Below are 15141 nucleotides of genomic sequence, written 5' to 3' on the forward strand. Positions count from 1 at the left end.
ACAAACAGCAGGAACAGAGAGAGAAGTGGGTCAGACTAACCAGCTCAGTCTCACTACATTTACAGCATACAAGGGGGTCTCACTGTCGCACATTACATAGTATATGTGCTAACACACACATAAACATGCTCAGCACTTGCACACACACATATATTAATATTTATGTGTTCTCGCACCAACATACACAAACAAAATATTTTATTCTAGGAGATATATTTACTTTTTAATGCAACACACACATTTATTTACTCCCTTTGCTCAAACACATGAATACACACATGAGGAGTTGTGTGTCTTTACAGATGCAATCTACAAATTCATTTACTCATGCATAGCTAAATGAATGTGTTTACCTAAATCCCAAGCTCAGAACAAGATTTGGACACAAAATCCCTCAGAAATACATCGCGTAAATCTCTTTAACCATCGTGACGGATATTTTCGCTCAGAGATTCATTCCAAATGTACATCAACGCTCCCAACGCTGGAGATTTATATTGCTGCAGATGCACACGGATCCATCGCACGCCCACGCACAGATGTATATGTACCACAGTGGCGATGGCAAAGCTCTATCAACAGGTGGAGGAATATCGGAGAAGAACCGTAGCTAACGCCAAACAAGACGGCCTTTCAGTAAACTGATGCTAGCGTTTCTGTGTGTGTGTGTGTGTGTGTGTGTGTGTGTGTGTGTGTGTGTGTGTGTGTGTGACCGTTTGGCATGTTTTGACACATTCATATTGAATATACGCTCACACAGTGACATCCATTCAGATCTTGATGTCCAGGGCTGAGTGTAGCAGTGTTAAATGATGCCAACATCAGCAATGAAATCTCAATTTTCTCATCCAGGGAGCAAAAGGGGCCTGTGTCTCGTCGCTCATGGAGGGCTAAATAAATGACTCAGCGAGTGAGAAGATTAATGATGGGCATATTTTGCACTGACGTTCCTCCTGCAAATAAACAAGCAGAGAGCTAGATGTAGACACGAGGGAGGGTGGAGGAGGAAGAAGAGGAGAGAGCAGGATAAGAGAAAGGAGGGAGGTGTAGTGGGCCGATGAGATGAGGAGGAGCAGAGTGAGGGGAAAAGTTGAACTCTCCCATAAGAGCCTGTTTGTTTCCCCATCTGTTTACTCCAGTTCTTTACCATGAGACCGTTACACCGCTCGTTCGTTGGCGTTCCACTTTGCGGATGAAGGCGAGCATTGATGCAGAGGTTTCCATTTGGCTTCTTTTACATAGCGCGGGTATGAAATATGAGTATGAAGCGGTGGAACTCACCCGGGTGACGTATGGCAGCCGCCAGTGGGAGTAGCACACTCGCAATTTCTTACTTTGGCACGAGTTCAGGGCCTCTTGTCTACAACACAAATCAATAGAGAACAGAGATTAGGGCATATTTAGTTATGAGCTCAGTGATGGATATATTTTCCAACATACAGTAGCTATCTGTAGTGGTGCCAACATTTCTGTGGAGGGGGAAAAAAACTAGGAAGATTTATTACTGCACATAATCTGTGCCATTATGACTAAACATCAGAAATGATAAGCCACAAAAATCCTGTTTTCTTTTATGTGTGACAGATGTTAAATATCATATGTCAAAGGAAGTGTGTGCCACCACACTGGCAGACTATTTATTAGATCTGTTTACTATCATTTAGTTATTTCAGAAGTTTGGGGTTGGTGCTTTTCTGCTGCCATCTTCCACAGATCAATATATTGATTGTAGACATTAGTCCATTTTTCTGGCAAGTTTAACAACTAACAACTATAAACACTAATCTGTGTATTAGCATATTAAATATAAAGCATGACTTTAACAGTTCTTTTTTCAAAATTGTAATAATTAACAGATCCTTTGAGGAAACATGTCTCTATATCATTTAACTGTTTTGTGTATGCTCTGCTGTTTTTCCTGCAACAAATTGAAAACTAATGAATTGAAATCTATAGATTAAACGTATAATAATCGTTCTTCTCTTTGTTAGGTTTGATTACCAGGAGCTCCTCCACAACTCCACCTTCTGTTTGGTGCCTCGAGGTCGACGGCTGGGCTCCTTTCGTTTCCTGGAGTCGCTCCAGGTAAATATAATAATATACATTATCGGAGTCTTATTAGCCATATGTTAGCCAATCTGATCAAACCACACCCGCACAGTCCTGATGAAGCAGATTAGCTACATTTACGATGTTTAAACTCTTAATAAATAAAAACTAAGGAGGTCTTATAACTTTGATTGTTGCCTATTTAGTCATGAATAGATGAATCCAGGTTGTAGGTGGAAGTAGACAAGCTGGCCTGGTATTTGTGCGGTGGCAGCTCACTTGTACACCCCTGTATAACACTGTAATGTAACCGTGATCAACCCAAACATCTCCATTTTCAGTGTAAATGTGTTCAGTTCAACTCCGAGACCGCAGTGATGGCGGCAGCGCTTGAGAGCACAACATATAAATCAGTTGCTGTATATGTCTACATTTAATGTTATCTAGCAAAACTCTACGTTTTCAGAGGCTTATACAATACTGTATGTGTTAACAAGTATAAATCACTCACTTACACATACAGTATGTATACTGTGTCAGATATAGTAACATAACACTGACAAGTAATGTTGATTTATAGTCTTTGTGAAACTGGGTTGTTGTCCGTCAAACATTCATCCTGCCTGTGTACTTTAAGATTCTCCAGTTTCTCTGAGGCCCACATAAATAAACAGCTAAAATCTCCACATATTACATGCCAACACAGCAATCATGAAAACATTAGCTGCAGCATTTCCCTTGGCATAACACTGTTAGAGACCAAATTACACTTTTACAGGAAACAGCTCGGATTCAATGAGATCCAGCTCATATACCGTTCAGTCAACAAGGAAGTGCACAGGATGCAGAATGTTTATGTTCCAGAGACGTGGTTTATGTAGTCTTTTGGTTATTGACACCTTAATGGTCACATCTGCAAGTGTTTTCCCTAGACCATTGTGTTGTGTTGAGTGCAGATCTAGCCATAAAGGCTTTATTTGCTATTTGCTAGGCCTTTTAAACTAAAATGGGTCCATTAACACACACACAGACGCACGCACACACTTATACAAACACTGGTATCGTTCATTTAAGTCCATCAGTGAAATGAGCAAATACACAAACGGTGAAGAAACCACAGGCAATGGAGTTTGAACCAGTCGGTCTGCTGTAGCTCTCTCTCTGCCACCCAAGTCGACGGTCTCACACCAGTGCAGGAAGCAGTAGTGGCTGTTTTTAGATTTGCCAAACACTGAACTCTCTGGCTGCTACAATGTTCCCTGGCCACACTGCTCTCCAGGGCTATGTTAGTGTGATTCTGTGTGTGTGTGTGTGTGTGTGTGTGTGTGTGTGTGTGTGTGTGTGTGTGCATGAATGGTCCGGAAGCATCCATAGGAGTGGCAGCCTGCCCCACCGCTGATGTCTGCTGAATGGACAAATCCACACACAACCCACTTGGCTTGGCAGCAGGCAGCAGTCATGGTCCCCTTCTCCTCCTGTCTTCTTTCTTTGTCCTCTCTTTCTCTCTCTTAGTCTTTCCCTCCCCATTGTCCTCTCCTTTTTCCATTCGAAGCACTTTGCAAGACTTTTCGGTTGTGTATTTTTTTTTTTTTTTTTTTCTTTGCTGCCAGCCAAGCCCACAAAAGAACTGGCAATTACCAGTGTGGTGGGAAACGTACAGCCAGCTTTCCAATATACACACACACATTCGGACACTTCCCCACATACACATTTACTCAAAGCCTCCCCGTCTTCATCTCCCAATGCAAACAAACCAAAAACAACTACACAGCACATAGGCTTTCATATTACCCTACCTCCAGGCAGGGAGGGCTTGACATGTTTGAAACTCACCCTCAGAGTGCCTCATCTCTCAGGGAGGAGACTCAGGCGAGCCTCGGGCTGCATTTCAAATTTAGAGGCCTTGGATTATCACTCTGGGAGCCTTCGTGTGACCTTGTTGTAACCTGCGGCTGATTCTGACACATGCACACACATACAAGTCATCCTATTTGCTCGAGTGTCCTTCAGCAAGTCTATTCTCAGATGTAATGCAGGAGCCTGGAAGCCCCGGTGGGCTGCAGAGAGCGTTTGATCTCCACCATTTCGACTGCTGCTGCTGCTGCTGCTGTTCTCTGGTGGTTTAATTAGAAAAAAAGTGGAAAAAAAAACCACCCAGACCTATCAACACTCTGGACCACAGTGAGTAGAAAGAGGACGAGAGCTGGATGGGATGAGAGTGCAGTGGAGAGAAATGGAAAAAGGAGTACAGAGGGAGAAACCGATAGACTTACAGAGAGGGAGAGACCAAAGGAGGGCTCGGAGAGCAAAAAAAAAAAGTGGAACAACATCAAAAACCTGTCAGTGAACGAGGAGATAAGGCAACATCAAAAATCAACTTCAATAAAGCATGATGCCTCTATGTATCAACCGCTTCCTTCTTATTCTCCTCCCATCTCCTCATCCCTCTGTTTCTTTCCTTCAGTATACCTTCTTCCCTGCGTATGTCCCCTCAGTGGCTGTACCTAATTAGTACACAAAGAGTCTGCCCTGTCAGCCACATCTGTGTTTGCATGTGTATGAGTGACAGTCATTAACAAACCTCCAGGGCTCCCTGGGAAAGGAGAGATTCGACGTATTACTCATCCCAACCACCATATAGGGGTCTTCCACACACACGCTCAGCTGCGCATACATTTACACACAGGAGCATTGATCATATTATCTGCTCAGCCTGGGATATCACAGTGCCAAGCAGCTGGGACTGAACTCATACAGATTATATTCTTGCAGCTGTGGTATGTCATGTTGTGTTGTTTACTGCCAAAGAGGAGCCGCCAGCAAGGGAGGAACCCAGTCAAACTGCAGCTGATCACAGTTGAAGTGATGTATATGGAATTTTTCATTGTGTTCTACATGATATCAGTGTCACTGTCTCTCTAAGACTATCTTTTCTTACATGTGTCTATCCAGGCGGCGTGCATCCCAGTGCTGCTGAGTAACGGTTGGGAGCTGCCCTTCTCTGATGTCATACAGTGGAACCAGGCGGTCATTGAGGGAGATGAGAGGTTACTACTTCAGGTAACACACAGAGGCATTTGTCCAGGGCCCCAGCACTCCAGTGGGCCATTACTGTACTTAGAAAAATAAGAATCAATTGGGAAAGTCCCATCACCAGCAGGTGTTGGTACAAAGAGCTATCCAACAGCACAGAGCGCCCGCAGTGAAACACATTTTCATTTATTTCAAAAAAGAAAAAAGATGACCTTGATTGTTTTGGAAATCGAAACAGCAGGTATCTGTAGGTAAAGGCTCAACAATCATGATTTTAACTGGGGTTTTTTTGCTGTAACATTGTGTTTACAATAAATTAGGTTTTCTTGTGTTGAGCAAACCTAAGAAGATGCTTCTAATAATAGAAGAAAATGGACAGAAAATGCAAATGAGTTGTGCACCAGATTAATTAAAGTAAATCCAAAGTCAATATCAAGAGATCATGAAACTGCAGTGAGCCACACATAAAGGCTTGTCTACACAGGAGGCATTCAGCCACCGGTCTCACACACGTCCGAACCAAGACAGTGTACAGTTGTCTACACAGGCTGCACAGCTGGCATTTCACTCGACCTACCTGCGTTTAACCGCGACCTGAAGCTTATTTTTACACTTCAAGTCAATTTTATTCTGTTTTATGCGCATAACTGTAAGTAAGAAGCATCCATCATGTAGGGCTACAAAGCAGGAAGTGAAACCAGAACAAGACGTAAGAAGACCTCATTCAAAATCCCATTGACATTTGTAATTGCACTAATATCTAAAAATACAGCCTTGAAATATAATCTTACTCAACAGTTTGTCCTATGGCTCGCTTCATATGTTTTAGATAAGGATGGGAGTTCTTTGAAAAACCGATCTAATCTAACCCGTATCAAACGTTGTGATTACAGGTTGGGGCCCTTTGAGATTAATCACCCATCGAGGCCTTAATCCAGCTTCAGTTCAAAGGCAGTCGCTCACAAACATCCACAAAAAAACACAATGAGTGAGCAAAGCCAGCTCACTCTCCGCTACAACCTTTATCTCGCTCCCTCACGCAAATGACATCATGTCTCCTCTGCATTGATCTGCTCCGATCTCGACCAATAGAGGACACAAATTGGCATTCAGCTAATGAACAGGAGCAAGCCCCCGAGAGCTCAGAGCAGAGACATTTTCAAATTATGGCAGAATTGGATTGAATGAGCTGACCTCATTAGTGGCACTCTGCACACCTGCAAACCTCTCACATGGAAACACACATATAAAACACACACACACAGACATTCACACTGTATATGATCTGAGGTTAAGTAGCGTGAGGCCTTTGCCCAAGAGGCTGAGTGAGGACAGACACTTCAGACAAACTGAGGACGTCGCTATAGTGAAGCTGTCCTTCAGATGTACTAAGAGAGGAGAAAAGGAGAAAGTAGGAAGGATAGGGGAACAGAGAAAGGTGAAGTATGTAGGTGAAAATGTAGGGGAAGGGAGGTATGTGAAGAGAAACTGAGAGGTTGAAAGAAGGACAAGAGAAAAATAAAAGAGAGACAGAAAGAGACGAAGCTGGCGCTCATTAGAAAATGTGTTCGCTGTGTAACGACAAATGGGTTTAAAGGAGTCAAGCTCACGCTTTTCTCAGTTCAGCATGGCTTTTTTCCACTTTGATTGAGCCGCTGAGCTTAACTCCCTAAATCAATTTTGGTGATTCACTCGTAGCCCCCAATGTAGTCCTTACTAATTAAGGGCTAATTGTCTGAACAACAGACCCCAAATCAGCTCTGTGGTTTTTTTTAAGGGGCCAAATTAAGCAACCACTTCAGTTTAAGCAGTTTTGATCACTTAAATGTCTTTCCTAATTTTTCTCTTTTCCAGTCTATTTTAAGAGACACGGCTCGCTTTAAAAACTCTTTGTGATTTATTTCCTCTGCACTTCTTTTGAATATTTCTTTTTTTCCTCATTTCACTTTCGGGATCTTTTACTCATCTCGTCTTTTGTCCTCAGGTGCCGTCCACGGTGAGAGCCGTAGGGAATGAGAGAGTCCTGGCCCTCAGACAGAGGACCCAGATGTTGTGGGAAGCCTACTTTTCCTCTGTGGACAAGATCGTCCTCACCACACTGGAGGTCAGCCTCAGCGCTCAGCATAAAGGCCGGGTCACAGAAAGTAGCACGCCGAAATCCATCCACATGTCTTTGTGAAATATTTTGTTCTAGACGCTTGTTAACGTAATGACTTGGTAAACTACTGTAGCAGAGACGATTTAAAAAGGAGACGGCTCAGCTCAGAGTAATTTCCTGTATCAGTGTCACGTGGGTTTCGCCACTGCCCCGCCCATTTAGGAGACTAGCGGCAGGTCCTGAGTCTATTCACTCCAATGGGAGAAGCTCTTTAGCTCTGTTGTTCACAGTTTATTCAAAAGACTTATTTGTACCACTAACTCTGATGACTGTTTAAAAACCATTCCTCTTATGTGGAACAGTTTACACTTCCTCCATTTCTCAGTCTCTGGCTCTCCGTCCCCTCAAAGGTCAGCACTGTCAAGATGCTTTGCTATTGGTCAAAAATACCTGTCAAAGTTTAAAATGCTGGTCTTAATCTTAATCTAGTAATAAATCAGTGCAACTTTGACTGTATCATATAAAATCTTAGCCCCTTGTGCCACCACTAGGACTTCTGTCTATCTCCCACACACACTTATGGGTAATGTTGCTTTTGGCTTCTGAGTATTGACTAGAAACCTAATTGAAATGTTTTCTAACTCTGAATACTCAGCGTTTCTGTTACCATACAATTCTGGTTCAGGAATGTGCAGCAACATCCAGTGAAAACATCCACAAAAAGAATTCACTGCTGTAAACACAGGTTTTCTGTTGAACACACAGCCGCAGTTTACTGCCTGTGTGCTATCATCAGTCCTCTTTCAGAAAGGCTTTCCAACAGAGTTTTCACTTTTGAATCAAACCACCCTTCTATCATTATGATTGTGGGGTTGGATCTTGGCCCATGCTCTACATTTCTACTCTTTTACTACCTTAGCTCTGTGTTGTACTGTAGATCTGGGGAACATTTCAAAGCAGTCCACATCCGATCCGCCTGAAGTCTCAGAGAAATCCCCTAATGTATAGAAATTATATATCATTACGTAGCAAATATCAGTCTCAACCTGTCAGTTTCTGCCTCACTGCTCGCTATTATCAGACTGTGAGAAATGTTTGTTTTTCAACACTACAGGTCCGATTCAGAAAGGTTTCATCTTTGAAAGAGTCCTTGCAATACACAGTTTTCACAGTGATTTTCACAGTCCTAGCATCCAGTCTTCCAGCTCATACATGTATCTTTCTCTCAGTCAGTCTTTTGTTTTACTGTGCTGTCTTTGAATGAGCTGAGAAGAAATGAACTTCAAAGGTAGTTGCTCCAGCTAAGAGAATGTAATTTGAAGGTTAGCCCAAGGGGTAGATGATGAATGAAAAGAAATAACAACCTCCGGTTTTTGCACATATTGCCTGTGTCAATTGTAGCACATAAAAAACGTGGGGAAACAGATTTAACCCCTCTGATATCTTAAGAAATCACCCAGTGAGTGGTAGGCTTTGCACTCTGATGTTTATAAAGGCAAGCCTGGCAGCCCCTAGTGTATTTGCTGCTGGGGATTTATGCTAGAGATAATAAAGGAGAGGTTCTGGAGGTTGGTGATAAGCTGCTTATATACATACAGCATGCAGAGGGGAACCTCTCCCCATGGGAGACAGCTGTGTAGTCAGCCTGAGGTCAGCGAGGCAGAGGGCTTCAGAGTGGATGCCGGTGTTGCTGCGGCGTGGACACCTCCTGTTGGTGTAAAATGGAAAGTACACAGAGCATATCATTAGGGATTGCTATAATATGCAAACACAAGTGTGTCAGGTCTCAAAGTGCAGTGGAGTTTACATGAAGCTCCAAGACACTCATCCACCGGCTTAGAGGGGAAAAAAATGAATGTGGAGCAGGCTTATACTAGATGAGCACAACAGCCACTTCACAACACAAGCAAACATGTTCTCTCTGCTTCTCACATTGAAACCTTCATCCAACCGCATCCTTTTTTTTTTCTCCCTCTCCAGATCATTAAGGACCGTGTGTTCTCTCACATATCGAGGAACAAGTACATGTGGAACTCCCTGCCAGGAGGTCTCCTCGTCCTGCCAGAGTACTCCACTCACCTCGCACATTTCCCTTTCTACTACCTGGGATTAGGTAAGCACTCACTTCATTTAAATGAGTCTGCACAACATGCAAATCTTCATTGGACAGGATGGGGATGAGACTATTATGTCAGCGCTGTGGAGGCAGAGAGAGAGAGAGAGTAATCAACAAGCAAATCATAATCAAATATTTACCAAAGTCATTTTCTGTATTAGTTTTCATTTTGTAATCATGCTAAAATATATATATATATATGTGATTATGGCATTTTGGTGCAGTCTATATGTTTCTTTCAGCAGCATGTATTGCTCTCTACCACAATGTCTAATCCTTGATGGACTTACATGGATACAGATACACTTTAATATGTTTCAAACAGGCAATACATTCTCTCTTACCCTCATGTTATCTATCCGTGACCTTGTTCAGGGCTCAGTCCAGGTCAAGAGTTCACTGCTGTCATCCATGCCGTCTCCCCATTGGTCTCCCAGTCTCAGCCAATCATGAAGCTGCTTCAGGTGGTCTCCAAATCAAAATACTGCTCGCAGGTAAATGAGACAAACATTGAGAGATTATGGTATAATTCAATATGCATCCACAAATGGTCACTTTTAAAACACTGTTTGGACACACATCTTCCACACCATTTACTGAAGCTTACTGTATTCTAATGAGGAAGCAATTAACCAGCCAACCTCACTGGTTAATTGATGTCAGCTGCCATTTCTGATCAGTCTAAAGCGATTGTCTGTTTATGCGTTATGTCAAATTCCCATCCTCTGCTGCTCTAGATCATCATTCTCTGGAACAACGAGAAGCCGCCACCCAGTCGGAGCAAATGGCCTCCCATGCCCGTCCCCCTCACTGTGACAGACGGCAGGAGGAAGGTGAGGACCGATGCCACTCACAACTCACACTGAAGCCCGCTCTGACGTCTGAGCGACAGCATGACAAACTATGAGTTGCTCATTCTGTTTATGTATCTTTCTTTCACTCTCTATCTCTGTTGCTCTATTTTCTCCTTGATGTGTATTCTTCTCTGTCTTTCTTCCTATCCATGTATATCTGACATGTCCACCGATCCGTGTGGCGTTCGCTTTCATAAATGTCACTCACTCTCAACATTTCTTCTCCGTCTCCCTTTCACCGTCTTGTCTTTTTTTTTTTTGACTCCCAAGGCAAAATCCATAGTGATTCACTGATCTCAGTCACTCAACATGATTTACTGAAACATGATCATCTCTTACTCATTCTCATGATCTCTCTAAGCACAGGCCAGACAGCACATGGCCTAAAGTACAAGAACTAAGATTTGCCACTGTCTGTCTCTCTCAGACCACCAGTCGGTTCCTACCTCATGTTGCCATAGAGACAGAAGCAGTGCTGAGTCTGGACGAGGACACCGTCCTGCTGACCAGTGAGGTGTGTGTGTGTGTACACGTGTTAGTAATGAACTCACAGCAGAAGTGCACACACATAAAAATCTATATTCCTGAAAAAGTTGGAACAGTATCTAAGTGTCCCATGTCTGTACTTCTAGGTGAACTTTGCCTTCTTGGTGTGGCGGAGTTTCCCTGAGCGGATCGTGGGCTACCCTCCCAGGAGCCACTTCTGGGATCCCCTGAAGCGTGCCTGGGGCTACACCTCTAAATGGACCAACGACTACTCCATCGTCCTGACTGGGGCTGCCTTCTACCACAGGTACACCAGCAGACTTCAGCAAACTAAATAGAAAGTGCAATTTAGAGCTAGATATGCTTTGTTGTTTTTAAATATTTTGCCTCTTGATATGTTTTCATTATTATCTCTATCACAAAACAAGTATAAATAAGACTAAATGTCTACAGCCATGTTAGCTGCTCTGTAAGGCAGTGGTGCTTTGAGCTACGTGTTAAGGCCAGCATGCTAAAATATTCACCGTAACAATTCTCCACCATAACCATAACAAACATCCTGATGTTTAGCAGGTATACTTAGTTTAGCGTGTTTGCATGCTAACATTTGGTAATTTGCACTAAATCCAAATCCAAATTATTGGAAATTCAGGAGATTATCAACGTTATTACCAGTTATCCTGTGAATGTCTGTACCAAATGTCACTGCAATCCATCTCCGCAAGAGGAAAAGTCATCAGGCTTCATAATGTTGGAACCATGAATGTCTAGCAAAATGTTGTGTTTCAGATATTTTACTGGACAAGTGAAAGGACAGACTGCTGGTGGTGTCAGGCGATTTCAGTCTTTTTTTGCCAGCAGTTTCAACCTTTTTGTCATGCTAATTTGGATCTTTATAGCCCCTAGGTTAGGCCCACTGATATTTGCAAGGCCCATCCGCATTACCTTCAATACGTTTCACCACTTAAACAGAGAAATGAGAATGAATGGTCAGTTAAAACCTGCCTCTCTCATTGTGAGAACCCTCAGTGTAGTCTTTGACACGCAAAAGTATCTAATTACTTACTGTGTATTGCTTTGGTAAATGTAGCAGCTCAGCAAATGGCTTTTTCACAATAGGGCTGCTTTGCAAAAAAAAAAACATTGAACATGACCAAATCCAATAGTGAAAAGCAGCAACTTCCCAAAATCAATATAAAGTTCTATGTGTAATTTTGGTTCCTAAGCACAATTAAAACATGTCAAGTCTGACAAATGTAATGCAGAATTACCAGCTGCACTAAAATCTCCAGTGTGAATGAAAACTGAAGGAATGGAGAACATATGCATTGTCCCACAGGGGTTTCGTTTGTTGTGCACTATAAATATCAAATACCACTGGCAGCAAAATGGTTAACTTGTCCCAGATACATATCATCAACACACATCATACCATCTACTCTTTTCTGTTGCCATGCCTGCTGCCATACAGGTGCTGCTAGCTTGCCCTCCACCTGTGATAAATAATGTAGAGACCTCTTTATTCTGTATGATACATTGTTTGTTTGGTGTTTTGGCTGATGTGATTACTGTACTGCAAGTACAAGAGGCTAAACTTGTGTTTAGAAAGTAATAATAGTGAGACAGAACGTCATGTTTTGCACAGTGGCGACAGATGTGACAAAATATTCCTGCAAGATGATTGATAGAAGAATGTGTAGGTGGTAGGTGAGAAAAAAACCCCATTTTACTTTATTAAATCCTACCTTTTTCACACCTCAGTAATTTCTCCTCTTCTGCGTGCACGTGGCTGACGGTTGAAATGTACCATGATCCTGTAGTTAATGTTTTCTTTTTAATTGGTGCCAAGAAGCCTTTTTAAAAGTAAATGTGACAAAAAACGAGAACATGTGTATAGATTTTTTTTAAATCAGTAGACAGGAGGTAGAAATCGTCGTCGTTAACTTTTGATAATAACACCGACATGATCTAAAAGAGAAAAACCCAGCAGCGTCTTTTTGTTTGGAGAAAGCTGGCTAAGTTTTTTGTCAACACGTCATGGTAGAATCAGTACTTACTTTTTCTTTTATCAGTTGGTATTCTTCTCTTGTTGTCAAACAGAACAATGAAATAGGTTATGAATGTGTGCAGCAAAATCACTGGTATTCAAGTCAACAGAAAAGTCTGTTAGACAATCTGTATAACAAACAGTTGTTAAGGAAAGCAAAGAACAAATTTGATATAATTGAGCTTAACTTAAAATTGTTCTAACATGTGTACTCTCTTTATTCTTCCAATTACTTTTCTTTTTTCCCAATTGCTTTGTGTTTGTCGACAAACAAGGCAGCTGTGGGAATTTAACCTGTGATGTCTGTGTTAGTTATTAGAAGTGATTAGTGACTACTAAGGCTGATCCAATGTCCTCCTTATGTCCTCCAAAAGTACCGTAACCTGTTTGCTCTCTTTAAGAATACCCGTCCAAATGTCCCATCCACTTTTAAGAAAATAATGCACATACCTGCGTAACACTTTGACCTGCCCCACAGGTACTATCACTACCTGTTCTCCCACTACCTGCCCCAGTCTCTGCGAACTCTTGTGGATCGCACCTCCAACTGTGAGGACATCCTGATGAACTTCCTGGTCTCTGCTGTAACCCACCTGCCGCCAATCAAAGTGGCTCAAAGGAAGCAGTACAAAGAGTTGCCCAGTCCACAGGTGGGTAGCCATTTGTCTTTGTCACTTGTGTTTAATGCTGTAGGTCTGTGGATGCTGCTGAAATGTCAGGTCAGTACTGGATGGTGAATGACAGTGTCTTGTTCTACCTCCCAGGGTACAAAGAGTGTCCCCTGGGCCAACCCGGAGCACTTCAACCAGCGGCAGGAGTGTGTCAACACCTTCGCCAACTGGTTTGGCTACATGCCTCTGGTCCACTCTCAGTTTCGCCTGGACCCCGTCCTCTTCAAAGATCAAGTATCCGTCCTCCGCAAGAAGTACAAAGACCTGGAGAGAGCATGAAAATGACGGACAAAATGGACAGAAAGGCTCAAAAGCATTGAGGTCTGGTCTAGTGGCCTTTTGGACAGACAAATGGACCAATCAGAGGTGGACAGTCAAGAAGGGATACTCAAGACTGTGTGGGATGTGGACAAAGTGGCAGTGTGGTCCATTTGTGACATGGACAAGGTAAAATCATCAGACAGACCCTGGCGGACTGTTCTGGACTATATACATATAAACATGAAGAGAAAGGGGCCTATACAAGTTTAAAAGGAGCTTCAAATGATTCTCCTACCTCCATGAGTCTGGAGAGACAGCGGAGGAGGAAATTAAGGGGCCTTGACAGAGTCCCTGTGATTGGGCCTCTCACTGAGAACGGACAGTCTCCATTGGACAGCAAAAAGAGGGACGTGTGTGAACACTTCAGATGTCAGTGCTATTGCTGTGACAATGAGAAAGGAACGGCCATCTCATGCCAGAAGCACCCAGGGGAACGGTATTGGTGCCATGCACTCCAGCTGTCAATGTGTGTCTCAGCGTTAATGTGCAGGGACTGTTGCCGTGGAAGCAGATCATTTCACATCAAAATGCTAACTGTAAAACCAATAAAATGATTTATAAATGCAAACTTGTGGTTCTGAATAAAGTCTGAGTTTTTTTTCCCCCACTTGTCACACACCCTCTATTCAAAGAAACCCTGGACATACAGCAGACATGAAGGAACCAGACTGCCTCGTGATACATTTTAGGATACTGACGTAGTAAAACACATCAGTGACCAATAGTAACTGGCCACATTTGGGTCCTGTAACTCCACCTGTACCAGGGAGACAACAGGGAATACTGGAATTCATACTGGAACGTACTGTAAAATGAAAATCCTTAAACGGGTCCACCAGTCTTAACTAATTTTCATTATCCATTAATCTGACAATTATTCAATTATTATTATCATTTGCTCTATGAAATGTCAGAAAATAGTGACACATGTCCATCACCAAGGTTTTTTGCTTTTGTCCAACCAACAGTCCAAAACCTTGTGTTATTCAATTTGCCGTAATTCAGGAAACCACCAAATGGTCACATTTTAGAAGCTGGAACAAGTCAATTTGTAGCTCTTCGCTCAAAAAATGACAAACAACAATTCAGTTAACAAAATGTTATCACAAATGTAATTTTCTTACGATTGACTGATCTAAGCATACTCCACGAACCTGTTATGCGTAAACATTTACAGCTCATATAAACTGAGACAAGCACATTTTCCTATCCGATGGGTACACCGTTAGTCTGTGGCGTGTAGCGTGCCCTTGCCTATACAGTTGAAATCCTGGGATTCTAGCAACCAATTTCATGGAGAAACGCTTTAAGGCAGATTGAATTAACTTCATTCTAAATACAATCAAAAGTGTTCAATCACGTTTTTGTGACTCTGGGTTTCTCATGGTCTTTGATGCTTTGTTGTAGTGTAGGAGCGATACACTGATGAGCTGCTGGTGTGTACAGAAAGATGAATAAAAAGGGTC

At 42.5% G+C, this 15141-nt stretch overlaps 1 protein-coding gene across 1 annotated transcript in view; it reads left to right on the forward strand.

Annotated features, from left to right (window-relative positions):
* ext1c (exostoses (multiple) 1c) overlaps positions 1-14282 on the forward strand; it is a 62669-nt gene extending 48387 nt beyond the window's left edge. Inside the window, exons 2-11 of the mRNA XM_070921374.1 lie at positions 1992-2085; positions 5002-5109; positions 7067-7186; positions 9161-9293; positions 9672-9790; positions 10034-10129; positions 10578-10664; positions 10783-10943; positions 13162-13333; positions 13448-14282. Of these exons, the coding sequence (XP_070777475.1) occupies positions 1992-2085; positions 5002-5109; positions 7067-7186; positions 9161-9293; positions 9672-9790; positions 10034-10129; positions 10578-10664; positions 10783-10943; positions 13162-13333; positions 13448-13633 (1276 nt within the window). The 3' untranslated portion in view covers positions 13634-14282. The remainder of the gene's footprint in view (positions 1-1991; positions 2086-5001; positions 5110-7066; positions 7187-9160; positions 9294-9671; positions 9791-10033; positions 10130-10577; positions 10665-10782; positions 10944-13161; positions 13334-13447) is intronic.
* The last annotated feature ends 859 nt before the right edge of the window (positions 14283-15141 follow it).

This window comes from Enoplosus armatus, chromosome 16, assembly GCF_043641665.1.
Source record: "Enoplosus armatus isolate fEnoArm2 chromosome 16, fEnoArm2.hap1, whole genome shotgun sequence".
Taxonomy (NCBI): domain Eukaryota; kingdom Metazoa; phylum Chordata; class Actinopteri; order Centrarchiformes; family Enoplosidae; genus Enoplosus; species Enoplosus armatus.